This window comes from Dendrobates tinctorius, unplaced genomic scaffold (assembly GCF_039654945.1).
Source record: "Dendrobates tinctorius isolate UK_male_01 unplaced genomic scaffold, ASM3965494v1 ptg000295l, whole genome shotgun sequence".
NCBI lineage: Eukaryota > Metazoa > Chordata > Amphibia > Anura > Dendrobatidae > Dendrobates > Dendrobates tinctorius.
Genome location: NW_027361962.1, coordinates 1,309,186 through 1,336,610, shown reverse-complemented (window position 1 = coordinate 1,336,610; position 27,425 = coordinate 1,309,186). Strand labels below are relative to the sequence as shown.

Below are 27,425 nucleotides of genomic sequence, written 5' to 3'. Positions count from 1 at the left end.
CTCAGCCCCTCTATATACAATCCTACCCTGCAGTACGTCACTGCTCAGCCCCTCTATATACAACCCTACCCTGCAGTACGTCACTGTCCAGCCCCTCTATATACAACCCTACCCTGCAGTACGTCACTGCTCAGCCCCTCTATATACAATCCTACCCTGCAGTACGTCACTGCTCAGCCCCACTATATACAACCCTACCCTGCAGTACGTCACTGCTCAGCCCCTCTATATACAATCCTACCCTGCAGTACGTCACTGCTCAGCCCCTCTATATACAACCCTACCCTGCAGTACGTCACTGTCCATCCCCTCTATATACAACCCTACCCTGCAGTACGTCACTGCTCAGCCCCACTATATACAACCCTACCCTGCAGTACGTCACTGCTCAGCCCCTCTATATACAATCCTACCCTGCAGTACGTCACTGCTCAGCCCCTCTATATACAACCCTACCCTGCAGTACGTCACTGTCCAGCCCCTCTATATACAACCCTACCCTGCAGTACGTCACTGCTCAGCCCCTCTATATACAATCCTACCCTGCAGTACATCACTGCTCAGCCCCTCTATATACAACCCTACCCTGCAGTACGTCACTGTTCAGCCCTTCTGTATACAGCCTCCATTTGCAGTACATGCGGATCTCTGTTGTCTGCTGTCTCTTTTATTTCCTGTTTTTCTCACCTCCTGTACATCTTTTCTTGTGTCTCTCTCTCTCTTCCCTCCTGTTGCTCTCTCTTCCCTCCTGTCTCTCTCTCACCTGTCTCTTCCCTCCTGTCTCTCTCTCTCTTTTCTCCTGTCTCTCAAATTCAAATGAGCTTTATTGGCAGGGCTAAGCACATATTAGCATTGCCAAAGCAAATGGTAAAAATAGGGGGACGGGGTAGGGGGCATATAGAGGTCCAGGATACATCAGGCTCCTGTTAGAGGATAGTGGCATGTCCGGGGTGGGGTACAGGAGTCCATGACATATCAGTCTCCTCTTAAGGGCATGTCACACTAGGAGATATCGCTAGCAATATCGCTATAACTAGTGACGTTATAGCGATATTGCTAGCGATATCTCTGTGTCTGATACTTACCTACGACCGGCTCCCCCGCTGGTTATCGCTGATCGTGCGAGAACGTTCAGGACTGTTTCTCGTCGTCAGCTTCCTGTGGTGCTTCCTGCTGTGAGGACGAGCGACGCGTGGAGCCGGGCGGGAGGACGTCAGGATCATCTGGTGTGACAGGTAAGTAGCGACCCCCGTCCCTAGCGATGTCGCTGGTGAGATCTGCCTGTGTGGCAGCTCACTAGCGACCACTTAGCGATGCACCAGCGATCCTGACCGCATCATATCGCTGGTCAGGATCGCTGGTACATCGCTAAGTGTGACAGTACCTTTAGTCTGTGGCAGGCACTGACATATTCCGCTGCTATGGCCGCTGCACCTTCCTCTTCCCCAGTATTATTGGCAGGTTCTCTTCCCCCTCCATGGAGGTGAAGTCTGGTAGATCAGACAGTCTCTTGAAGAGACAGTCTCTCTCTCTTCCTTCCTGTCTCTCTCTTCCCTCTGTCTCTCTCTTCCCTCCCGTCTCTCTCTCTTCCCTCCTGTCTCTCTTCCTTCCTGTCTCGCTCTCTCTTCCCTCCTGTCTCTCCCTTCCCTCCTGTCTCTCTCTCTTCCCTCCCTCTTCCTTCCTGTCTCTCTCTTCCCTCCTGTCTGTCTCCCTTCCCTCCTGTCTCTCCCTTCCCTCCTGTCTCTCTCTTCTCTCCTCTCTCTCTCTTCCCTCCTGTCTCTCTCTCTTCCCTCCTGTCTCTCTCTCTTCCCTCCTGTCTCTCTCTTCCCTCCTGTCTCTCTCTTTTTCCTCCTGTCTCTCTCTTCCCTCCTGTCTCTCTCTCTTCCCTCCTGTCTCTCTCTCACCTCCTGTCTCTCTTCCGTCCTGTCTCTCTGTCTTCCCTCCTGTCTCTCTCTCTTCCCTCCTGTCTCTCTCTCTTCCCTCCTGTCTCTCTCTCTTCCCTCCTGTCTCTCTCTCTTCCCTCCTGTCTCTCTTCCCTCCTGTCTCTCTCTCTTCCCTCCTGTCTCTCTCTCTTCCCTCCTGTCTCTCTTCCCTCCTGTCTCTCTCTCTTCCCTCCTGTCTCTCTCTTCCCTCCTGTCTCTCTCTTCCCTCCTGTCTCTCTCTTCCCTCCTGTCTCTCTCTCTTCCCTCCTGTCTCTCTTTTCCCTGCTGTCTCTCTCTCATCCCTCCTGTCTCTCTCCTCTTCCATCTCTTGCTCCTTCTTTCTTCCCTCAGCTAGACTGTATGGGCTGCAGTGGGAACCTGGAAGGAGCTCATACATGATAACACAGGCCCCACTCTCATACATAAGAAATAAGGACTCAGGACACCGAGTTCTAAGTTTGGCATAAAATGGCCGTGGCGTTTATTTTGAGTTACTCAACAACCAATTTTATTTCATCATAACCATTAAAACCATTAAATATCTCCATCACTGAATAAAATTATTACTCTCATGACCCAATCCTCCCTAAAACAGGGAGATTATCTCACAAATAAACGACACGACAATACAGTGAAATATTCTTTATCAGGGCGGGAGGGAGGGATCTTGGAATCTTCACAAACAGGTGATTATATACCACAAATTGTTCCCGCTCATACTCTGTCAGCCAATCAAACAAGCTCAAAAAAAGAGAAGGAAGCCAAATCTGCCTAACAGGGAACCTGCTCATGAAATATCACAGCTTACTGAAACATTAACTCTTTGTGAACCAGAGCTTAAAAAACCAACTGAACACCATCAAATTATGTTATGGGAGCCGCGTTATCATGCGACCCCCCCTTGTAGTCACTAAGGGGAGGGTGTTCATTCTAGTGTATTCAGCAGTAAACCATCTGGACTGTATGGGCTGCTGACAGGATCTGGAGGAAGCGCACACATTCTAGCTCCAACCGCAGCTTCCCACTGTCTGCTCTATGAAAGAAGAGGCGCCGCCCCTTCCTGTGTCATCATTCCCACACATGGTCACATGGGCATTACCTCAGCAGAGGTCCTTCTGACCACACGGATTTAACTAAGCCTCTACCAAAGAAGGACCGAGAGAGGGAAAACGAGAGAGACACGAGGTGAGAGAGAGGAAGAGACAGGAGGTGACAGAGACAGGAGGGAAGAGAGAGACAGGAGGGAAGAGAGAGAGAGACAGGAGGGAAGAGCGAGACAGGAGGGAAGAGAGAGACAGGAGGGAAGAGAGAGACAGGAGGGTAGAGAGAGACAGGAGGGAAGAGCGAGACAGGAGGGAAGAGCAAGACAGGAGGTAAGAGAGAGACAGGAGGGAAGAGAGAGAGAGACAGGAGGGACGAGAGAGACAGGAGGGACGAGAGAGACAGGAGGGTAGAGAGAGACAGGAGGGTCGAGAGAGACAGGAGGAAAGAGAGAGACAGGAGGGAAGAGAGAGACACAGGAGGGAAGAGAGAGACAGGAGGGAAGAGAGAGACAGGAGGGTAGAGAGAGACAGGATGAAAGAGAGAGACAGGAGGGAAGAGAGAGAGACAGGAGGGAAGAGAGAGACACAGGAGGGAAGAGAGAGACAGGAGGGAAGAGAGAGAGACAGGAGGGAAGAGAGAGACACAGGAGGGAAGAGAGAGACAGGAGGGAAGAGAGAGAGACAGGAGGGAAGAGAGAGAGACAGGAGGGAAGAGAGAGAGACAGGAGGGAAGAGAGAGAGACAGGAGGGAAGAGAGAGACAGGAGGGAAGAGAGAGACAGGAGGGTAGAGAGAGACAGGAGGAAAGAGAGAGAGACAGGAGGAAAGAGAGAGAGACAGGAGGGAAGAGAGACAGGACGGAAGAGAGGGACAGGAGGGAAGAGAGGGACAGGAGGGAAGAGAGAGATGGGAGGTGAGAGAGAGACAGGAGGAGAGAGAGAGAGACAGGAGGGAAGAGAGAGATGAGAGATGGGAGGTGAGAGAGAGACAGGAGGTGAGAGAGAGATTGGAGGGACGAGAGAGACAGGAGGGAAGAGAGAGAGACAGGAGGGACGAGAGACATGAGGGACTAGAGAGAGAGAGACAGGAGGGGAGAGACAGGAGGCAAGAAAGAGAGAAACAGGAGGGGAGAGAGACAGGAGGGAAGAGAGAGAGACAGGAGGGGAGAGAGAGAGACAGGAGGTAAGAGATAGAGACAGGAGGTAGAAGAGAGACAGAAGGTAGGAGAGAGAGACAGGAGGGAAGAGAGAGATGGGGTGATAGAGACAGGAGGTGTAGAGAGACAGGAGGTGAGAGAGAGACAGGAGGGAAGAGAGAGAGACAGGAGGTGAGAGAAACAGGAGGTGTGAGAGAGATACCCCACCCGGGACATGTTCCTATCTTCTAAAAGGACCCTGATGTATCCTGGACCTCTATATGCCTCCCTACCCCACCCCCTTATCCCCTTATTTTTACTATTTGCTTTGGCAATGCCAACATGTACTTAGTCCTCCCAATAAAGCTCATTTGAATTGAATTTAATTGAAAGGTGAGAGAGAGAGAGAGACGGGAGGTGAGAGACAGACGAGAGGGAAGAGAGAGCGGGACGTAAGCAAGAGAGACGGGAGGTGAGAGAGAGAGACAAGAGGTGAGAGAAGAGACGGGAGGGAAGAGAGAGAGACCGAAAGGGAAGTTAAGAGCGAAAGAGACGGGAGGTGACAGAGAGAGAAACGGGAGGTAAGAGAGAGACGGGAGGTAAAAGAGAGAGGCAGAAAGGGGAGTTAAGAGAGAAAGAGACGGGAGGGAAGAGAGAGAGAGATGGAAGGGAAGAGAGACAGAGGGGAGATGAGAGAGAGGTATTCAAGGCTACACAATGTCAGCCCTAATCAGTAGCTGGAACATCCAGGGCCTGAACATTTCAGCCTCCGGATGCAAGACAAATGACCCAGACTTTAATCATAGACAGAAAAACATACCGGACTCAAGTTAGTCTGCAGTTAGCTATTAGTTATTAGCTATTAGATTTTCATGTTAGCTATTAGATTTTCATGTATGAGTCCTGAATAATGTTTGCCAAAAAAATGAAAAACTCTATGTGTAGTTCAGAAGTTATTCACGTAAATGGCTTATGTCGCGCATAATCAAACGCACTCAATCGTGCATAAGATTAATTTGAAAAGAGGTACCCTGGACCACTAGTACTCAAAATAACCAGCTCAATCTCCTGAATAATGTTTGAATATGTGTGGTGCATTTATACTTTGGGCAACTGCAACCACTTTTTGAGAATTGTTTTTTATTCACTGTGTTTATATTTTTCAGGGGTCATGATTTATGGTCATCTATGATTATTATTTGTTACAATATACTTGCATTACATGTTTGTAGATAGACCACCAAAAAACCATGTGTACATCTTTTAAGCGATAATATTTCATGGTCATCTGTGGTTATTCATTTATCAAGCCACTCATTTCATTTTCATGTTATACAAACTGAGTCTTAAATGTGGCCCAAACATTTTTTAGATTAACCACTTTGGGAGCTGCAAACCATGTATTGGGTTTACATCCTAGTTATTTCTCAACAATAAGGGTCCTCCATATTCATGGTCATTTTTTATTTTTCCTTTATCTGATATTAGGGTTACTTTGGCATATATTATATGCAATTGGTGTCTTTCTTGGTATTTTCAATTATGTTTTTCATCATCATTATTATTATTATATGGTTGACTCAGGTTTCCATTTCATGTTTGTACACACATGTGTATGCAGAATAAGTTCATAAGTCTCTGCCCATATTTATTGGAGGGGGTATATATCAGGTTCCCACCTAAAGACCTGTTTTTCTGGAGTGTCATTAAAGGCCAAATTGTTCTTGGCCTTTTTTAATTGTTTTTAATTATGTTTTTGTCACTTGTGTGTTCCTTTCATATGCTAATAATAAAAATTGACAATTTATTATAGTACATAATTTGTGTTTATTTTGGGTTCATTGCGTCCATTTGCACACTTCTTTTTCTACAATTGTACTCTTTTTTCCAAGTGTGTGGACTACAGTCCCCTATAGATCATTTGTAGTGCCCTCAAGTTCTCCATTTTTCTGTCGCACATAATCAAACGCACTCAATCGTACATAAGATTAATTTGATAAGAGGTTCCCTGGACCACTAGTACTCAAAGTGACCAGCTCAATGTCCTGAATAATGTTTGCCAAAAAAATGATCAACTCTATGTGTAGTTCAGAAGTTATTCACGTCAATCTCTTATGTCGCGCATAATCAATTGCACTCAATCTAACAAATTTTGCCCCAAAAATTCACAATTCTATGTATAGTTGAAGAATTATACAAAATATGCTAACTGCACATGTGAAACATTTTATAGGTACCTCACTGTTTGCTATCACAACTAACTTGAAGTTTCCATAAGGGCTTAACCCACTAATCTATGTTTAATTCAAGAGTTGCTGAACACATGGTAAGTTTGTGTGTGAAATTACACTTAATAAAGTTTTATGTCATCAAATTATTTATATGTAATTGTAGCGTCATTATTAACCTTTTTTTAACTTTACATAGTGGTTCTTGTGTAGACACGGGGGTCAGTGGGTGCTCTCGTCCGCTGGCCCGGCCGCCTTTACAAAGACAGCATGGACCATGGCTCATCCCAACTGAACTGGAAGTCTTCAAACAGAGGCTGGACAGACATCTGACTGGGATGACAGGGGGATGACAGGGGGTTGGACCAGATGGCCCAGGAGGTCCCTTCCAACTATGCGATTCTATGATTCTATGAACGCCCGACCTCCTTAACAGTGGGTGGAACACTGCTCAGACAACACAGGGTGAGGGAATCACAATATTAGGACTTTCTTGGATCCCCAAACAATTAATGGCATATATCACACAACCAGCAAAACACAAAATGTAACAGCAAACAGTTTATCACCCTTCCACTGTCACACCAGGGATTATAATATCTGTTCCTCAGAGTTTCCAGGGCTACTTACTCCAAGCCAGCAGCACCCCGCTTTCGGCGGGCACCCACCGAGAAAGGAATAATGCCAGATTTAGGAAGCTGACTGAGTACCGCAAATTCTTTAGTCAGGTGACTGGATTGTCCCAAGCTGGATACCATCCTTATGTAGTCTTTGATATCTCAGCCGAATCCTTGCATTCGATGCTGAAGTCCATGTAGTGTTATAATCCATGTTCGGTTATGGCCTGCCAATCGGATCCGCAGATCCAAAATTGGTACCATGCAGTAAGAGAGACTGGTCACTGGGCAGTCCTCCTTCTATACCCCATAGCTCTCAATTCAGACCCTTGGGGCTTCATGATTGGTGGAATAAGAGTGTGCTAGATTGGCTAGATTCCAAGCCTTATACATAATATCCATAGTAGTAATGGTGTCTAACAGAGATGAGGAAGAGTCAGCTAATTTACATAGAATGGAGCAATACAATGAAAGGTTAGCATAATTGATTTGTCTGAGTCTGTGACCTTCCCTGACAAAGGTAATTACATGAGTCAACAGTAACTGTAAACCTAGACTCCTTAGAGTCTTGTAGAAACAATGAGGGGCTTATCACATGGTAATAAGCAGAATACCATCATGTGTGACCAAATTTTAAGAAACTCAACCCATACTAGGCATTGAAAGAGTCCATGTCATCACTGTTCTGTTCTGAAGTGATACACTCACTTGGAAGCCATCGAAGTATTCCACAGAGTGGCCCTACTTGGAGGATTGTCTGTTAACGTCATCTGTCCATGGTAAGGATTTGTGTTGAATTGCCAGACTTGAGTTAACTTACATTGTAACCTCAAGTCTGAATTTCAGTGTTGTTGTGTTTGTCCTGTTTGAAAGCTATATTTATATTTGGGTATATAAAATATTTAATATGTTTAAGAATAAAAGTAAATGATTAGATCAGTCTCAACATTTTACTTAAAAATTTACTTGCTTAATGTAAATTTTTTGAATGTTTCTGTTTTGATATCTCAAAAAGGTTAGATGTTGGAGGTCTTGCAATAAATACGAAACTGCTCCAGTGTATGTATAAAGATTGTTGACAAGTATCATCTCGTCAACTAGTGTGCAAGGAAGTAGTGCTTCAAATAGATATTCATACTCTGTATTATAGGCACAAATGATGTGAAATTAATTGATAATAATATTAGAAAGTTTACATATTATAAATGCTTATTATATTCATGTCACTGACAATAATTTCAAAATATGTGGATTATTAAGTTTTATGTACCTGATCAAGGTTGTTGATTTAGTAGTATGGTTTTAGTAAACTATGATAATTAGACATAAATTTTAGTTGTTACCAATCCTTGAAATATCTATGAAATGCAACTAAAGTGAGTTGTGTCATTGTGAAAAGTGTAACATTCCTGTATTTTAAATACAGTGGATAATTTTAATGCGCATAAAATTTTTAGGTTGTTGGCTTAGGAATGTTTTGATGTACGAAGAGCAGCCATAGTCACATTAAGATTTTTAAAAGGCAGATGAGAGACTTTAGAATGTCTCAGTGGTTGAGTCTATACCCATCGTTGAACTAACAGGTTTGAGTTTACGGAATGTTATAGCGTGCATGTCAGCTATTGCAGGGCGATAATTTGTGTGGCTATCTTGCATCAGGGTTGTATGATTGGCGATCTAGTTGGCTTAGGCGTGAAAATATGTGTGGTCTGTTGTCCTGTTTATAGTCTTTGTGATAGGGAATGTTGTCCATTGCAAAGGTGACGTAATAACATTACATGCACTTACATTTAAATTACAACCCTAATGTGGCGCACTGAGCACTGAAAAAAAACATTCCATACACTTACATTAAAATATCACACACCTATGCCACTCTGAACACGTAATAAAAATATAACTCACCTGGTTAGCTTGGTAATACAAAATTGAGATTTCATAAATACAAATTAAGTGTTGTGTCTGTCATTGTCCATTAGAATGTTTTTTTAATTTCCTAAGTAACCCAAGTATGTTTCCATGAAAATGATAAATGGCACAGAATAATAATCTTTGGGTCTGAATTGGTCATTTGTGAAATTAATTAATTTGACTTATTTCATAGGGGAAGATAGTACAATCTGCTTTCTATGTTTATTACATTGTTTGTTGAATATGTTAAAGGATATACCTTAAATCACAGGTTATAAATTTGCCCAAAGAGGAGAGTGTTATTCATTTGGAAACATACTTGTTTTTGTTTTCTATCAATGTTAAATGTAAAAATAACCACACCACGCCATGACATCTAATGTCTTCTTATAGACAAATAAGCTCACTGTCCATTGCACTTCAGACAGTGATCTTTGTTTTCAGCCTATACTAACCACTAGTGTTCAGCATTCCGATGCTGCAATATCGGGTATCGGCCAATATTCGCTGTATCAGAGTTCCGATACTGAGTTCCGATACTTTTACAATATCGAATACCGGAATCAGAAGTTCCCATAATGCAATGAGCCTATTTTATTCTATTCAGCCAATGAGGATCCTAAGAAGTGTGGGCACATCCTGTTAGGCATGTTAGCCATGTTAACTAATGGCATGGCTGTGATTGGCTGCTCAAATGATGTCATGATGCACTATAATGGAGTGTGGGCGGTGTGTGGGCGGAGACTGCGTGTCCATGTGTGCGGGCGGGGTCTGTGCGGGCCTGCTGGGGGTCTGTACGGGCCTTTCGGGGGTCTGTGCGGGCCTGCCGGGGGTCTGTACGGGCCTCTCGGGGGTCTGTCCGGGGCTGCGCGGGCCTGCCAGGGGTCTTTGTGTCTGTGTGTAGGCATCATCCGATGGGACTACAAGTCCCATCGGGCTATGCCTGCTACAATGACAGTGATTGACACATTAGCCAATGATGGGACAGTAGTAGTCCCATCATCCGGTTAATGTGTTGAATGTAAAGACAAAAAACACAAATATACATACTACATACATACAACATACATACCACATACATACTATATACTACATACATACCACATACTATATACTACATACATACATACAACATACTACATACATTCTACATACATATATACATACATACAACATACCACATACATACTACATACAAAACACTATATACATAACACATGGTATTCTGTTTATTACCATGTGATAAGCCCCTCATTGTTTCTACAAGACTCTAAAGGGGGTTTTACACTAAGCGATATCGCTAGCAATATCGCTAAAACGTCACTGGTTTTGTGACGTTATAGCGATATTGCTAGCGATATCGCTATGTGTGATACTTACCAGCGACCGGCTCCCCCGCTGTCCATCGCTGATCGCGCGAGAATGTTCGGCTCCATTTCTCGTCGGGCGCTTCCTGCTGAGACTTCCTGCTGTGACATCCAGCGACGCGTGGAGGCGGGCGGGAGGACGCAGGATCGCTGTGTGTGAAAGGTGAGTATCGTGCGCTGCGTCGCTGCTGCATCGCTGTGAGGTCTTTCTGTATGAAAGCTCACTAGCGATCATTTAGCGATGCACCAGCGATCCTGACCGGGTGGGATCGCTGGTCGGATCGCTGGTGCATCGCTAAATGTAAAAGGGCCTTAAGGAGTCTAGGTTTACAGTTCCTGTTGACTCATGTAATTACCTTTGTCAGGGAAGGTCACAGACTCAGACAAATCAATTATGCTAACCTTTCATTATATTGCTCCATTCTATGTAAATTAGCTGACTCTTCCTCATCTCTGTTAGACACCATTGCTACTATGGATATTATGTATGCGGCTTGGAATCTAGCCAGTCTAGCACACTCTTATTCCACCAATCATGAAGCCCCAAGGGTCTGAATTGAGAGCTCAGGGGTATAGAAGGAGGACTGTCCAGTGACCAGTCTCTCTTGCTGCATGGTACCAATTTTGGATCTGCGGATCCGATTGGCAGGCCATAACCGAACATGGATTATAAGACTACATGGGCTTAAGCATCGAATACAAGGATTCGGCTGAGATATCAAAGACTACATAAGGATGGTATCCAGCTTGGGACAATCCAGTCACCTGACTACAGAATTTGCGGTACTCAGTCAGCTTCCTAAATCTGGCATTATTCCTTTCTCGGTGGGTGCCCGCCGAAAGCGGGGTGCTGCTGGCTTGGAGTAAGTAGCCCTGGAAACTCTGAGGAACGGATATTATAATCCCTGGTGAGCCAGTGGAAGGGTGATAAACTGTTTGCTGTTACATTTTGTGTTTTGCTGGTTGTGTGATATATGCCATTAATTGTTTGGGGATGCAAGAAAGTCCTAATATTGTGATTCCCTCACCCTGTGTTGTCTAAGTAGTGTTCCACCCACTGTTAAGGAGGTCGGGCGTTCAGTTGGGATGAGCCATGGTCCATGCTGTCTTTGTAAAGGCGGCCGTGCCAGCGGACGAGAGCACCCACTGACCTCCATGTCTACACAAGAACCACTATGTAAAGTTAGAAAAAGGTTAATAATTACATTACCATTACATATAAATAATTTGATGACATAAAACTTTATTAAGTGTAATTTCACACACAAACTTAGCATCTGTTCAACAGCTCTTGAATTAAACATAGATTAGTGGGTTAAGCCCTTATGGAAACTTCAAGTTAGAGTTGTGATAGCAAACAGTGAGGTACCTATAAAATGTTTCATACGTGGAGTTAGCATATTTTGCATAATTCTTCAACTATACATAGAGTTGTGAATTTTTTGGGCAAACATTATTCAGGACATTGAGCTGGTCATTTTGAGTACTAGTGGTCCAGGGTACCTCTTTTCAAATTGAACTTATGTACGATTGAGTAGGTTTGATTATGTGCGATGTAACTAAGCGATTTACGTGAATTAGTTCTGAACTACACATTGAGTTGATCATTTTTTTGGCAAACATTATTCAGGACATTGAGCTGGTCATTTTGATTTTACCCAAACAATGTCCACTCTATGTATAATTCACCATACATGAAAATCTAATAGCTAACTAATGACTTATAGCTAACTGCAGACTAACTTGAGTCTGGTGAAAAACATTGATATACAGATCCCCCTTGAAATATGGACAAAGGCAAATAATGATTTCAAATTTCAATAAACTGACCGTCACATCCAAGCATAAACTATGTGTGAACAGGTGCTTAAAGAGAACCTGTCACCCCCCCCAGGTGTTTTTAAGCAAAAGAGCCACCTTGTGCAGCACTAATGCTGCATTCTGTAAAGGTGGCTCTTTTACTTAGCGTCCCGTCCACCGCATTTATAAAATTAGTCAGACATACCTGATATTTGACAGGGGGGCAGGTCTTTCCCCCTCTGACACCGATGCCTCGCATCCGTCATTCATTTCGTCCTTATGTCTTTTCTCCGCCTCCTCTGTGTTCAATTTAAAATGCTGGCGCCTGCCCTGTAATATATTATTCTTGGGCATGCGCAGTTAGCGCTGCCTGTTCTTGCATCACTTCATGGCCTGGCTTTCGCGCCTGCATGGACGCACTGCCAGAGATCCCACCCCGCAGTGTGAATAGGGGTCCCATCACACACAGCGATTTTGTGACACATCAGCGATCTCGCCAGCGAGATCGCTGTGTGTGACGGGGATCAGCGACCGGCCCCCCCTGCCAGTTATCGCTGATCGCGCTCGAACATCCTGGGCCGTTTTTCGATCGCTGGTCTCCCGCTGCCCAGCACACATCGCTGTGTGTGGCAGCGAGAGACCAGCGATCAGCGACGCTGGGCGCTGGTTTCTAATGTAAACGTCGGGTATCCAGGAGCCGTGGCTCCTGGATACCCACTGTTTACCTTGGAAACCGGCGTACACGATGTCCTGGCGATCCCATCATGTCGGATCGTTGGTGGGATCGCTGGGACATTGTTTAGTGTAACGGGGGCTTAAATCATTAGCGACTGTGTGGCGGGATCTCTGGCAGCGCGTCCACGCAGGCGCGATAGCCAGGCCATGACAGAATGCAGCATTAGTGCCGCACAAGGTGGCTTTTTTACTTAAAAACTCCTGGAGGGGGTGACAGGTTCCCTTTAACCTAGAGTCACCAACTCGTATACATTCAACAAAAAAGTCTAAGGAGAGGATTTACATAGGTTCCCATACAGATGAAGACTTTAGTCTTAGGGTACCGTTACACCTAGCGATGCACCAGCGATCCCAACCAGCGATATGACGCGGTCAGGATCGCTGGTGCATCGCTAGGTGGTTGCTAGTGAGCTGCCACACAGGCAGATCTCACTAGCGACATCGCAGGGGACGGGGATCGCTACTTACCTGTCAGACGCTGCGATCCTGCGTCCTCCCGCCCGCGTCCACGCGCCGCTCGTCGGCTCCACAGGAAGCGCCGCAGGAAGTGGCCAACGAGAAATGATCTAGGAGTTTCTCGCGCGACCAACGATGAGCAGCGGGGGAGCCGGTCGGAGGTAAGTATCACATGCAGCGATATCGCTAGCAATATCGCTGCAACGTCACAAAATCAGTGACTTTACAGCGATATTGCTAGTGATATCGCAGTGTGTAACGGGGGCTTAAGTGAGGATTGGCATTAGATTAGGGTCCTGGAATACAAGAAACGCCTTACCGTGGCTTCCAGGTACACAGAAATAGGCGATTTCATGCACTAAGTTTTCTCAATTTTTCATATTTCTAATGCAGTAATGCAATTCATTTTTCATATTTCATGTTTGCATGCTATGGCGCTACAGTGTGGTTCCTTTTTTGTTTGTAAGGCAAATAATGAATCCTATGTCCCCACCGGATACAGGGAATTCTCTGTCTCCACCCTGAAAAGCAAAAACATCAAACAGGCCGAGAACTCAGGAGGAAAATTAGTCTGGTACAAAGAGGAGCTAAGAAAAAAACCACATGTAGATAAATAATAATAATAATAATAATAATAATAATAATAATAATAATAAAAGCATCCATCTAGAACATTCCACATGAGTTTTCCTTCTGTCTGTGACTTTATTATATATTATTATTATTTTCACAGTTTTGAAATCCAGGCAAAAATCTGATGAATAATCCACAATCCATAATGGAGAAAAGAGAAAGTGATGTGCAAGGAGATGAGTGGCGGTGCAAAGAGGAAGATCTTACAGGTAACCGTCCTGATGAGGTGTCACCATGAAATAAATAAGAGGAGAGTCACATTCTCCTCATTCACCGTACCTAATTGATATAATAAGCTGGGCAGAGGTTAAAACATGCTATTTTTAAGATAATTGCCTCATAGTTACACACGTGGTCAAAATTGTTGGTACCCTCGTTTAGCGACAGAAAAACTCACAATGGTCACAGAAATAACTTGAATCTGACAGAAGTAATAATAAATAAAACATGTATGAAAATGAACAAATGAAAGTCAGACATTGCTTTTCAACCATCTATCCACAAAATTTAAAAATAAAACTCATGAAATAGGCCTGGACAGAAATGATGGTACCTTTAACTTAATATTTTGTTGTACAACCTTTTGAGGCAATCACTGCAATCAAACGATTCCTGTAACTGTCAATGAGACTTCTGCACCTCTCGACAGGTATTTTTGCCTACTCCTCAAGAGTAGAGTAGAGCGAAACAGGTCGGCCAGATTCATAAGTCGCCGACTTATGGCAAAGTCAGGTTTCACCGACCGAAACCCGACCACAGCGTGAAGTCGGCCATGCTGTCGGCAAAACGAGCGCCAAAGTCGAGTCGGATTTCCCAGAATGCATGCACGTGACTTTTTTTCAGCCATTGAGCAAGGACGTACACTGTGGGCAACGAGATGACATGTGCGCATCGAGAGAGAGTTTTCGCGCACTTTAAAAAAGCGGTCCGGCACGGAGGTGTGTTTGGTGTCCTCCACTCCCTGCCGACTTTGCTTCCCCATTGTCTAGCATTGGGTTTCGTGTTTCAGTCGAACCTTCGACTTTTCCCGATAGTCGGCCGATTTCGTTCGACTCGACTTTTGAGAAAGTCGGGTTTCATGAAACCCGACTCGACCCTAAAAAAGGCAAAGTCGCTCATCTCTACTCAAGAGCAAACTGCTCCAATTGTCTCGTGTTTGAAGGTTGCCTTTTCCAGACGGCATGTTTCAGCTCTTTCCAAAGATGCTCAATAGGATTTAGGTCTGGGCTCATAGACGGCCACTACAGGATTTGTTTTGGGTCATTACCCTGTTGCAAGACTCATGACCTGCGACTGAGACCAAGCTTTCTGACACTGGACAGCTCATTTCTCTCTAAAATACCTTGATAGTCTTGATGTCATGATCTCAGTGCGGGTTTGACTCGCACACGTGGGGTTAATGTCTGGAACCAGTGCTGATTAGAGTTGAGCGAAACGGGTCAAAAAATTGGTTTCATGAAACGAAACCCGACCCTAGGGTGAGGTCGGCCACGAGCTCGGCGACTTTAGCGCCAAAGTCGCGTTTCAAAAGTTTGTTTTCCGCCCTTTTTCAGCCAATCAGGATCCACGGACACTGTGGGCAACGTGATGACATAGGCAGGGGTCACCACCATCTTTGAGAAGGGCATGCAAGTGATTGGCTTGCTTTGGGGGGCGTCACAGGGGGTATAAAATGGCGTGCACACCGACCGCCATGTTACTCATGCTGATCTCAGAATAGGGAGAGCTGCTGCTGCTGCTGATTCTGCAGGGAGAGCGTTAGGCAGGGAAGAAGACACTAAAAACTGCTTCTGCTGCTAGCGATTTTGCCTGTACAACACACCAGTCACTGTGTGTGCAGTGCAAGTAGAGGCTATATTTTTTAGTCCTGGTGAGGTACTGAGCGTGCATTTTTTCACACCATACAGCGGTGTACGCTCCTCACACAGTACCGTGTAACGGCTGTTATCACGGCCACAGTGAAGCTATCTGTGTGTGACTCTGTAAGGATAAGTCGAGGACATGTTCCGTTCTTACAGACCTCCACCTTCTAGTTTTGTCTGGTTTTCAAACAGTTAAGTATATTTGCTGTTTGATCACATTCAAAACTATAGAGAGACAGCGTGTGTCAGTCCATATACTTAAAAAACACGGAGCTTGACAATTTTACGTACACCGGACAGCCGTGTACGTGCATGCTCCTCTCTCAGTACCGTGTAACGGCTGTTATCATGGCCACAGTGAAGCTATCTGTGTGTGACTCTGTAAGAATAAGTCGAGGACATGTTCCGTTCTTACAGACCTCCATCTTATAGTTTTGTCTAGTTTTCAAACAGTTAAGTATATTTGCTTTTTGATCACATTCAAAACTATAGAGAGACAGCGTGTGTCAGTCCGTATACTTAAAAAACACGGAGCTTGACAATTTTACGTACACCGGACAGCCGTGTACGTGCACGCTCCTCTCTCAGTACCGTGTAACGGCTGTTATCACAGCCACAGTGAAGCTATCTGTGTGTCTCTCTGTAAGGATAAGTCGAGGACTTGTTCCGTTCTTACAGACCTACACTCTAGGGAGATTCCTATTCTGCCCAATTCTATATACACCTTGTAGTTTGTCATACACTAGCCAATTTCTGCCTGTGACATAGCGCTGTGATATTCACTGGGCCTCACACAATCCAACAGTGTCCACAAGTGTGTTCAGAAATTCAAAATCTCCCTTATACTATAGTGACATTTTTCACACCTGCGACATTGAGCCTGTGACATAGCGCTGTGATATTCACTGGGCCTCACACAATCCAACAGTGTCCAGTGTCCACAAGTGTGTTCAGAAATTCAAAATCTCCCTTGTCCTATAGTGACATTTTTCACACCGGCGACATTGAGCCTGTGACATAGCGCTGTGATATTCACTGGGCCTCACACAATCCAACAGTGTCCAATGTCCACAAGTGTGTTCAGAAATTCAAAATCTCCCTTATCCTATAGTGACATTTTTCACACCGGCGACATTGAGCCTGTGACATAGCGCTGTGATATTCACTGGGCCTCACACAATCCAACAGTGTCCAGTGTCCACAAGTGTGTTCAGAAATTCAAAATCTCTCTTATCCTATAGTGACATTTTTCACACCGGCGACATTGAGCCTGTGACATAGCTCTGTGATATTCACTGGGCCTCACACAATCCAACAGTGTCCAGCGTCCACAAGTGTGTTCAGAAATTCAAAATCTCCCTTATCCTATAGTGACATTTTTCACACCGGCGACATTGAGCCTGTGACATAGCGCTGTGATATTCACTGGGCCTCACACAATCCAACAGTGTCCAGTGTCCACAAGTGTGTGCAGAAATGCAAAATCTCCCTTATCCTATAGTGACATTTTTCACACCGGCGACATTGAGCCTGTGACATAGCGCTGGGATATTCACTGGGCCTCACACAATCCAACAGTGTCCAGTGTCCACAAGTGTGTTCAGAAATTCAAAATCTCCCTTTCTATAGTGACATTTTTCACACCAGCGACATTGAGCCTGTGACATAGCACTGTGATATTCACTGGGCCTCACACAATCCAACAGTGTGCAGTGTCCACAAGTGTGTGCAGAAATTCAAAATCTCCCTTATCCTATAGTGACATTTTTCACACCTGCGACATTGAGCCTGTGACATAGCGCTGTGATATTCACTGGGCCTCACACAATCCAACAGTGTCCAGTGTCCACAAGTGTGTGCAGAAATTCAAAATCTCCCTTATCTTATAGTGACATTTTTCACACCGGCGACATTGAGCCTGTGACATAGCGCTGTGATATTCACTGGGCCTCACACAATCCAACAGTGTCCACAAGTGTGTTCAGAAATTCAACATCTCCCCTGTCCTATATACACCTTGTACTTTGTTTTACATTACTATATAGTTGGTGGGATTTTGTGTACATTTTTATCAAAAATGAGGAAGGCAGGTGGAAGAGGCCGTGGAATTGGGCGGGGGTTGCCAGCTGGTAATGATGGTGTTGGTGGTGGATCTGATGGTAGTGGCAAAAGCAAAATAGGACCGAATGCAGGAGGTGTTGAGCCTGCGTCATCGTCTGGCTCCACAAGGCCTCCAAGGCTTAGTTTTCTAGGAGTTGGCAAACCGCTTTTAAAGCCAGAGCTTCAGGAAAAAGTTTTGGCTTACATTGCTGACTCAGCCTCCAGCTCTATCGCCTCCTCTTCTGAAGTTGTAAAAAATAACAGCACTGAGTCGTCATTGGAGGCTCATGTTCATGAACCACACCTTTCCTTGTGTCCTTCACCCCAACCAAGATTGAAGGATGACGCAGGCCATACTACTGATTACTCCATGGAGCTGTTTTCACATACCATGCCTGGGTTATCAAGTGAAAAGGTGAATTACCCAGGCCAAGATGAATCTGACATGGAGTGCACTGATGCACAGCCACTGATAGATGATTCTGCTGGTACATTCACTCAGAGCTCTACATTGTCCTGGCAGTATACTGTGCCAGATTCTGACCCTGATGAGACTCAGGTGCCCCTTCCCGCAAACTATACCACCATACACGGTGACACAGAGGAAGGTGCACATGACATTGAAGAGGAGGTGATGGATGACCCAGTTGTTGACCCAGATTGGCATCCATTGGGGGAAGAGGGTGCCGCTTCCAATAGCTCAGATGAGGAGGAGGAGCATCCACAGCAGACACCGACATTGCAACAGCTGTTATCTGGCAGGCCCGAAGCACTCCAAAGACAGGTTCCAAAAATCAAAAGAGTTGCTGGACAGCTTGTCCAGAGGGTCAAAATAGCACAGCGTGCTAGGCCGCAAAATGTCTTCCAAAGTAGGAAGAGTGCAGTGTGGCACTCTTTTGAACAAAATCCTCATGATCAGGCCAAGGTTATCTGTAAGAAGTGTGCAAAGAACGTTAGCCGAGGGAAAAATCTGAAAAATTTGAATACCAGTTGCATGCTTAGACATTTAACCAGCATGCACTTGCAAGCGTGGACACAACACCAAACCTCAAGTACCACATGTACAACTGATCACAAAGAAGGTAGTCAGCAACACTACATTGTTTCCCCCACTGTAAGCCCACTGGTTAGCACAGCAGCAAATGTTGAGGTGTCGTTGCAAGGCCAAAGCAGTCAGGGAATCCCACTGTTATATTAACGAAAGACTGAATCTAGGCCATCAGAAAGAACACCAACTCCATCACCATCATCAACCCTCTCTCAGTCCGCCCTGTCCACCGCTAGTTCCACCATATGCAGCTCTCAAGTCCAGCTCACCCTCCCAGAGACTATGAGTAGGTCAAGAAAGTACTCAGTCTCTCATCCGCGTACACTGGGTTTGAACGCCCACATTGCCAAACTAATCTCGTTAGAGATGATGCCCTATCGGTTGGTGGAAAGCGCAGCTTTCCGCGAACTCATGGCCTATGCAGTACCACGCTATGACCTACCCAGTCGCCACTTCTTCTCTCGCAAAGCCATCCCAGCCCTCCACCATCATGTGAAAGACCGCATTGTCCATGCACTCAAGCAGTCAGTGAGTGGAAAGGTGCACCTCACAACTGATGCATGGTCCAGTCGGCATGGCCAGGGCCGTTAGTGTCCATCACTGCGCACTGGGTTAATGTGGTGGATGCAGGGTCCACAGGGGACAGCGGTGGTGGGACAGTGCTGCCTAGCCCACGGTATAGGAAACAGTTGGCTGTAGGCGTTCAACCCTCCTCCTCCTCCAGAAGCGAAAGCTCGTCCACAGAGCGCAGTCGTACGAGCACTCCATCTGCAGCTGCCACTGTTGCACACGAGGTGTCCCCCTATCGAGCAGCTAGTGGAAAGCGTCAGCAGGCTGTGTTGCAGATGATGTGTTTGGGCGACAGACACACCGCGGAGGTGCTGGCCGAGTACTTTCAGCGACAAACTGAGTCATGGCTGGGCAGTATACATCTAGAGGCAGGGAAGGTAGTTAATGATAACGGCAGTAATTTTGTGGCAGCCATAGCCCTTTCAAAACTCAGCCACATACCTTGCTTGGCTCACACCTTGAACCTGGTGGTGTAGTGCTTCCTCAACAATTATCCGGAGTTAACAGCCCTGCTCCAGAAGGTGCGAAGACTGTGCGCGCACATCCGCAGGTCACCTGTACACTCCATTCGTCTGCAGAAGCTGCAGCGATTGCTCCACCTTCCCAACCACCGCCTCATTATCGACATTGCAACAAGGTGGAACTCCACCCTGCACATGGTTGAGCGGCTGTCGAACTGAGGCAGGCCATAATGCATTTGTGGGAGGATACACAGCCAGGCACTTTGAGAGCAGACATGGAGTTGACAGGTGTGCAGTGGTCGAAGCTGAAAGAACTCTGTAAAGTCCTTCAGTGTTTCGAGGAATGCACACGGCTGGTAAGCGCAGACGACGCCATCCTAAGCATGAGCATCCCACTTATGCGTCTGCTCATGCAAACTTTGACGCACCTTAAGGAGCAGGCGTCTGCAGCCAATGTTGACGAGGAGGAAGAGGAGGAGGGAATCCTTGATGATATTCATCCATTGTCTGCTCAGGGACCTCTCCTGGACGAGGTGGAGGAAGAAGAGGAGGATGATGATGGGGATGATTACTTAGGGGAGGAGGATGCATCTCGTGGGGCAAGTGAAAATGTTGGCGTGGCAAGGTCTGGTACAGGGTTTGTGCATGACTGGAGGGATGTGGATTTGCCAGAAAGTGCTCCTCCAACCAGCACTCGCAGTGCATCATTGACACCGGGAACATTGGCCCACATGTCAGATTATGCCTTGCAGATCCTAAAAAGGGACCCCCGCATTGCCAAAATGATGAACGATGACGACTACTGGTTGGCCAGCATCCTTGATCCATGCTATAAAGGCAAATTACAAAACATCATGCCACAGGAGAACCTTGACCTAATATTGGCTAATAAACAAGCAACTCTGGTAAACCGGTTGGTTGAGGCATTCCCAGCACACAGCAGCGGTGATGGTTCTCACACGAGCCATACGGGCCTGGGGCAGCTTGGCAGAGGTGTTCGTGGTGCAGACAGCAGAAGTGGCGTTGGAGACAGGGGTTTCATGACATTGTTGTGGACTGATTTTTCAAGTACCGCTCACACAACTGGTAATACTGCATCGATGGAAAGTGACAGGAGACAGCAGTTGTCAACTATGGTTACAAACTACTTTTCCTCCCATATCGATTTTCTCCCGCACAGGTCATTCCCCTTTGACTATTGGGCCGCTAAACTGGACACCTGGCCTGAATTGGCACAATATGCCTTACAGGAGCTTGCTTGCCCAGCTGCAAGTGTGCTATCGGAAAGAGTCTTCAGTGCAGCTGGATCAATCCTGACAGAAAAAAGGACCCGTCTGTCAACCCAAAATTTGGATGATCTAACCTTCATTAAAATGAACCATGCATGGGTTTCTCAGGATTTTGTCCCACCTTCCCTTGATGACACATAGGTTGACAGAAAAATGGCTTGCTTTGGTCCTCCTCCTATTCCGCGAACTTGACCTATTTCGCCTTTTGCAGCAGCTGAATGTCCCACATCAACATATGCCACTTTGTAAACCTCCCTAACAGGGCTGCCCCCTCCCAATGGCCGGGGTCACCACCTAGCGCCTGAAACCGTGCGAGTGCCGTTGCCCTGGACAGGTGGGTAGGCCGACTCTTGGGCGCGAGCACTGGCACAGGGTCCCTCATAGTGCAATCAAGTGTCTCTGACGGTGGTGGTGCACACCCGCCGTCAGACACACCGCCGTACTATGAGGGGCCCAGTGCCAGTACTGACGCCCATGAGTGTGCCCCCCTTGCTTGGGCAGGGCCCCAGCATTTTCAATGTTTACCTCTCCTGCTCCTCCGCTGTGTAGTCTGGGCTGTCAAATCCTTCACTGGGACTGCCACTACAAATTGATTGAACTGAAAGATGATGGTTAAGATGTAGCTATGCCCTGTCCTGCTGGCCGGGCTCTAGCTCCAGATGATCAATGGCTTCCATTTCTTATGGACGTCGACTCACAATGACATGCAGTGGTGGTTTATCATCAGCTTTCACAGTTTTCCTACTCACAAACATGTGACATTCTGGCGCACATTTTAAAATGTGCCCTCTCATGCCAATCAAATAGAATCGCCTACGGCCTGTGGCTTCTGTCTTTTGCACTCCAAAGTTACGTGACAGATCATGATAGCCAGTGAGCACCATGTTTACTTCGCTCCCTGTGATAAAAATTTGATTGAGATGAGTAACAGTGATGGAATCAACGGAAGTGCGATACAGCAAGACTTTATTCACAAAAAAATGTTTTCACTGTCTCAACACACAAATTAATTGAGGGTCAGCATCGCCTATGAGAATTGTGACGGGAGGTTTTCCCGTGAATAGTAATTCCTAGATTTCTGCAATCACTAGCCTTTATGTCAGTAATTGTATGCATCTCATTTCCTATTGCGGAGAGGCTGGACTGTATCACTGAGACAGAAATATATATGAAGATTTAAAAATAACACCAAAAGTATATAGTTGTGTATGCCTCAAATGCATTTCCTTTTTTCCACTTTTGAGATTGCTGTGTAATCCATACTGAGAACACGGAGATTTTACATGTTTAAACTATGCTATATACACCTGCTATCCAGTGATAAAGTACCCTTTCTGAACTTTGTACAATCTTGTCAAATCCATGCTGGGCCTGGGAACATCTGAGTTTGCCTCCTGATCTATAGACATATATTTTTAATGTGTAAACTAGGCTACATATATACGTGTTATCCGGTGAAACTGTACCCTTTATCTACTTTCTACAATGTTGTTGAATCCATACTGGGCCTGAGAACGGCTGCCGAGCTGTTAAGCAAGCTGCAGCACCTGTGGTTTGGACACGTAATTTTTTCAGGAATGACGGTTAGGCCTAACTCCGGAATTGCGGTTGACATGAACTTACTGGGAAATCGTCGTTCGCGGGGAATAATCTGAAGCCCAGATCCCCATCACTAATGGAGTTCAGCAGGTTATCTGCACCTGTAAGCGACAAAAGCTGGTCCTTTCAGTGTAGCGTGCATGCAGCCCCGGACATGTACTGGAATGCTAGACTTGTTATTGCTCGATCTCACGTGCCACAGCCTCGCATATCCCTCTAGTAAGCTTGACGCGTACCGCGGGGGCATGCCGGAGTCTCAGTCTTTAACGGAATAAAGCTGAGAAATCACTAGCACAACTACAAACGGACATGCCACACCACACACAGAATCAACAAAGCTTGCAATCTGTCCATCTTTTCTGTAGCTTGTATGGTAGTGGTTTCCCGGGTGCAGTCCAATTAAGCCACAGGCTCCACTCCTGGTGGTGCCCTTTTGGACATTCCTTTAAGGTTCAGCTTTGCAATCATACTGCCCCCGGAAACCAAAAACTTTGCCTTCATGGACGCTGTTTGGAGGTTCGTGGGAATAACGCCGCCCGATCAGCAGTCGGCATATGGGTCGCCTTCCCAGGGCTCTGGGGTACTCTGTACCAGGCTGGTGTCAGTGGGATGTGTCACAGCAGCGGTGACCCGGACAGTGGCCCTGGGCGCCCATGTAAATGGCGTGGTATAATGGTAAAGAGTTTATATAGATAGTTTGATGCCACCTGTGGTGTTCGGCAACATAGATGTTAGGCCGACGCTGCATGCAGATCCTCTGGGACTGATGGTGTTGTGCAGCAAAGATGGTGAAGCTCCCCACAGGTGGAGCTGGAGTCCCAGGGAAGTGTAGATGTAGTGATGGGGGAAATGCACAGGCGGTGTAGGTGCTGGTACCCAGATGTAGCGGTGCTGGAATAACTGTAGGACACCAGAGCGTGCAGCTCCAAAGCTTTACTCACAGTCTGCAGGTTACACAGATGCCTGCCTCCGTGCTGTGTCCTCCGGGTCAGGACCTCAGCCAACCTCCGGGACCAGAATGGAAAGCTCCCTTCCAACACTCCGCCAACATGTACCTTCCTGAACGTCTCCTTTCTAGCGCTTGTGGGAGAGGCACTCACAGGACCGTGGTTCACTGAAGCGCCTCCTGTCTAACAGATGTTCCTCAGACTTTACTTGTATGGCAGACAGCTGTAGCCTTTTCCTTCTGCCTCCCACATGTCGATGCTGGGGCCTCCGAGCCTTAGTTTGGTACAGAGCATTTATAGCTACTTCCCACGGTTTCTGCTGCAGGAACGTCAGTGTCCCTACAAACTCGGAGACCGGAATCCGGACCATGCGCTCCGGCTAGGAGTGAGCCTTAACTCTGCTCATCCTCCAGCTCCCCTTCTCACATCCACACACTTCCCCTTCCCTGCACAGAGTGCCCTAACTTACCTCTTCCCGACCACAGAGAGCAGCTCCTCAGCAGACAGGTTCAGCGGTCTCCCTGCTGGCCTGGAGTGGGAAATGTGTTGTGTGTTGGTTTCACTGCTAGAGAGATCCTTCGTTGCTCCCAAGCTTGACAACACACTCCCTAGGAGGAAGGTAATGCCACAGTGGCGACCGTACTCTTGGGGACGCCACAAGTGCACTGAGGCCCAGCCACTGCTGGATGATGCTGCTGGTACATTGACCCAGACCACTACATTCCCCTCGCACTCTACACAGCCAGAATCTGACCCAGAGGAATCTCCGGTTCCCCTTCCCACATACTATACCACCTTACACGGTGACAAAGAGGAAGGTGCAGATGAAAGTGCAGGTTCCTTGAGCAGGTGGGGGGGGCATACTCATGGGCGATGGCACTGGCACAGGGCACCGCATAGTACGCAAAAGTGTCTCTGCCGGTGGGAGGGCCTAAACAGCCAAGTGCCGTGAGATGGAAGATGGTGACGACAAGGAGTTCAGAGTAGTGCAGGGATTCCCTAGCAAGGAGACTTATGTAATTGTTTTCAATGTTGGGACAGCAATTTTTGGGGAGGACTATACTCTGGTGAATGATATATGGGGCCCACCATACACTGGAGCATTCCAAAGGTGGACATCAGACACTGGATCAGCATTTACAGGGCCCATTATACACTAGAGCAGTAGAAATGGGGCCCATTATATATGGAGCATTATTTGGGCCCATAAGATAGTGGAGCTTCATCCATTGGGACTAACATATACTATAGCATTATGTGGAGCTCATCATATACGGTTTGAAACATTATATGGGAACAATGATTCCGTATGGAGAAATATATGGGCCTCATTACTCTGTATAGCGCACTAAGCGCTGGCCATAATACTGTATGGAGTTACTGTCTGTTTTTGGAGGTATTGGAGAATTTAAAATGGATATCAGTCATGAGATGTAAGAAGTGAAGTATTATTCATTGTACTATACCGCTATTTCTCTGCCGTATCGGAGCATCATGAGTTGTGGTATGTGTTAAAGGGGCGCTCTTTGGCCCTGGGCCCACAAAAACCTGGAGCCAGCCCTACCCCCCCATAACTGTAGCCAAATAACCCCCATTTTTCAGTGCGTAACTAGTATTATGAAGTAAATTAAGGTTGACAAGCTTAAGTAATAAGAATTGATGCTTTTGACATTCAAATGGGTACTGTAGGTGTGTTTCCTGTCCTCCTCTCACTGCCGACTTTAATTCCCCATTGACTTACATTGGGTTTCGTGTTTCGGTCGGACCCCCGACTTTTCCCTATAGTCGGCCGATTTTGCTCGACCCGACTTTTGGAAAAGTCGGGTTTCATGAAACGAAACTCGACCCTAAAAAACCAAAAGTCGCTCAACTCTAGTGCTGATGACTGGCATTTCTGGGGTTAAAGGTTGTGATCCCGGTGCAGGCTTACCTGCACACCTGGGGCTATGATTGTGGCCTCTCCCTGGTTCTGCGAGAGGCTTCTTATAGCCTCAGGACGCTCCCATCCCTGTCAGTTATACTCTTGCCCTTGGCTTTGTGTGGTGACCCCTGAGTGTGTTTGTGCTGTGTTCTGGTTGCTTGATTCTCTGTGTATGACTCGGTCTGTTCTCTGGATATCGCTTTGGATTCTGCTTGGTACCTTCTATGTTTGTTTGGTTTTGATCTCTGCTTGGCCCTGACTTCCATTCTGTCTCATCCCTGGTACTGTACTGAGATCTTGTGTATGACCTTTGGCTTTGTCTGACTCTGAGTTCTCTTCCTTCTCTGAAAGCAGGAAGCTAAGCCACGCCCCCTTGCAGTCACATGACCGTTCACATGACCATAGGTCCTATGCCGGCTTGCTAAACTTCAGCATCCACAGGTCCTGTGCATCAGTACTTTCTGGCTGTACCTGACCCCGGTACTCCTGCATTGCGGGTGAGTCCCTGCTTAGCGGAGGCTGCATGCCGGCGCTGACAGGATCCTGACACTCAGGACACGCGCACTGGCTCAGTGAGCAAGTACACTGCGGTGCTCCTGACATTATAACTGACCGTTAAGTTTTTGGGTTTTTTTTTTTATTTTTTTTTTCTCTGCTGAGAAATATGGATCCCATACAATCTCTTGCTGAGCAAATGAAAATTCTGAGTCCGATGCTTCAGGGTTTATCTCTGGAGCAGCAAGCTCTGGCTCGTTCTCAGCAGCAGGTTTCTGAGACAGTGCGGGGGGCTTTAGCTGCTGGGTCTCTGGGGGCTAGGGCAAGTGATGTTGTTTTGGTGTCCTCAGAACCACCTGTTAAACTGCCTGATTTATTTTCTGGGAACAAAAAGGAGTTCATGGTCTTCACGGAGGGGTGCAAACTCTTCTTTAGTTTGAGGCCACGTTCCTCTGGGGATGAAAGTCAGAAGGTTGGGGTCATTATGTCTCTGTTAAGATGGTCCCCACAAGCTTGGGCTTTCTCCCTTCCTCCCACTGCCCCTGAGAGAGTGTCTGTGAATGCGTTTTTTGAGGCCCTCGGGCACATATATGATGAGCTGGACCGAGTGCGATTGGCAGAGGACATGGTGATGAGTGTCTGTCAGGGGAAACACTCGGCTGAGTGGTTTTGTACAGAATTCCGCCGCTGGGCCGCAGAGGTCTCTTGGAACGACGCCGCACTCCGAGGACTCTTTCGCAGAGGCTTGTCCGAGCGGTTACAGGATGCCTTGGCATTACATCCTCCACCTAACTCTCTCGAGGACGCCATGACCCAGGCCGTCCGGATGGACCGCAGGCTGCGGGCCAGGGGGGTGATGCAGGCGGAGACTCCATTGTTCCCTAGTGGAAAAGAGACTGTTTCTGTACCCATGGACATAGGGGCTCTCTCCCTGAAGAAAAAGGAGAGACAATGCCAGAGAGAAAAGCAGTTATGCTTCTACTGTGGTAAAACGGGACATTGGAAAAGGGAGTGTCCTGATTGTCCATCCTCAACCCGGTCGACGGGAAACGACTAGGTCTGGGTAGTCAGTGGGGAGACTACTCAGACCCTCAGGTACCCTTTTCCTCGTTTTCTAAGGTGTTGCTTCATGTGGAACTGTTAGTGGACGATTGTTGTTTTCCCTCTACAGCTTTCGTGGACTGCGGATCATCCATCAATCTCATTGACTCCCAATTGGTCACACGCTGTAAGATAGGGACAGTTAGACTTAAGGTTCCGATCAAAGTGGTGGCCATTGACTCCTCC

At 46.6% G+C, this 27,425-nt stretch overlaps 1 protein-coding gene across 1 annotated transcript in view; it reads left to right on the top strand.

Moving 5' to 3' along the window:
* Positions 1–27,425, top strand: part of LOC141073043 (uncharacterized) — a 146,818-nt gene that overhangs the window by 97,498 nt on the left and 21,895 nt on the right. Inside the window, exon 2 of the mRNA XM_073560361.1 lies at positions 13,947–14,055. Coding sequence (XP_073416462.1) covers positions 13,971–14,055 — 85 coding nt within the window. The 5' untranslated portion in view covers positions 13,947–13,970. The remainder of the gene's footprint in view (positions 1–13,946; positions 14,056–27,425) is intronic.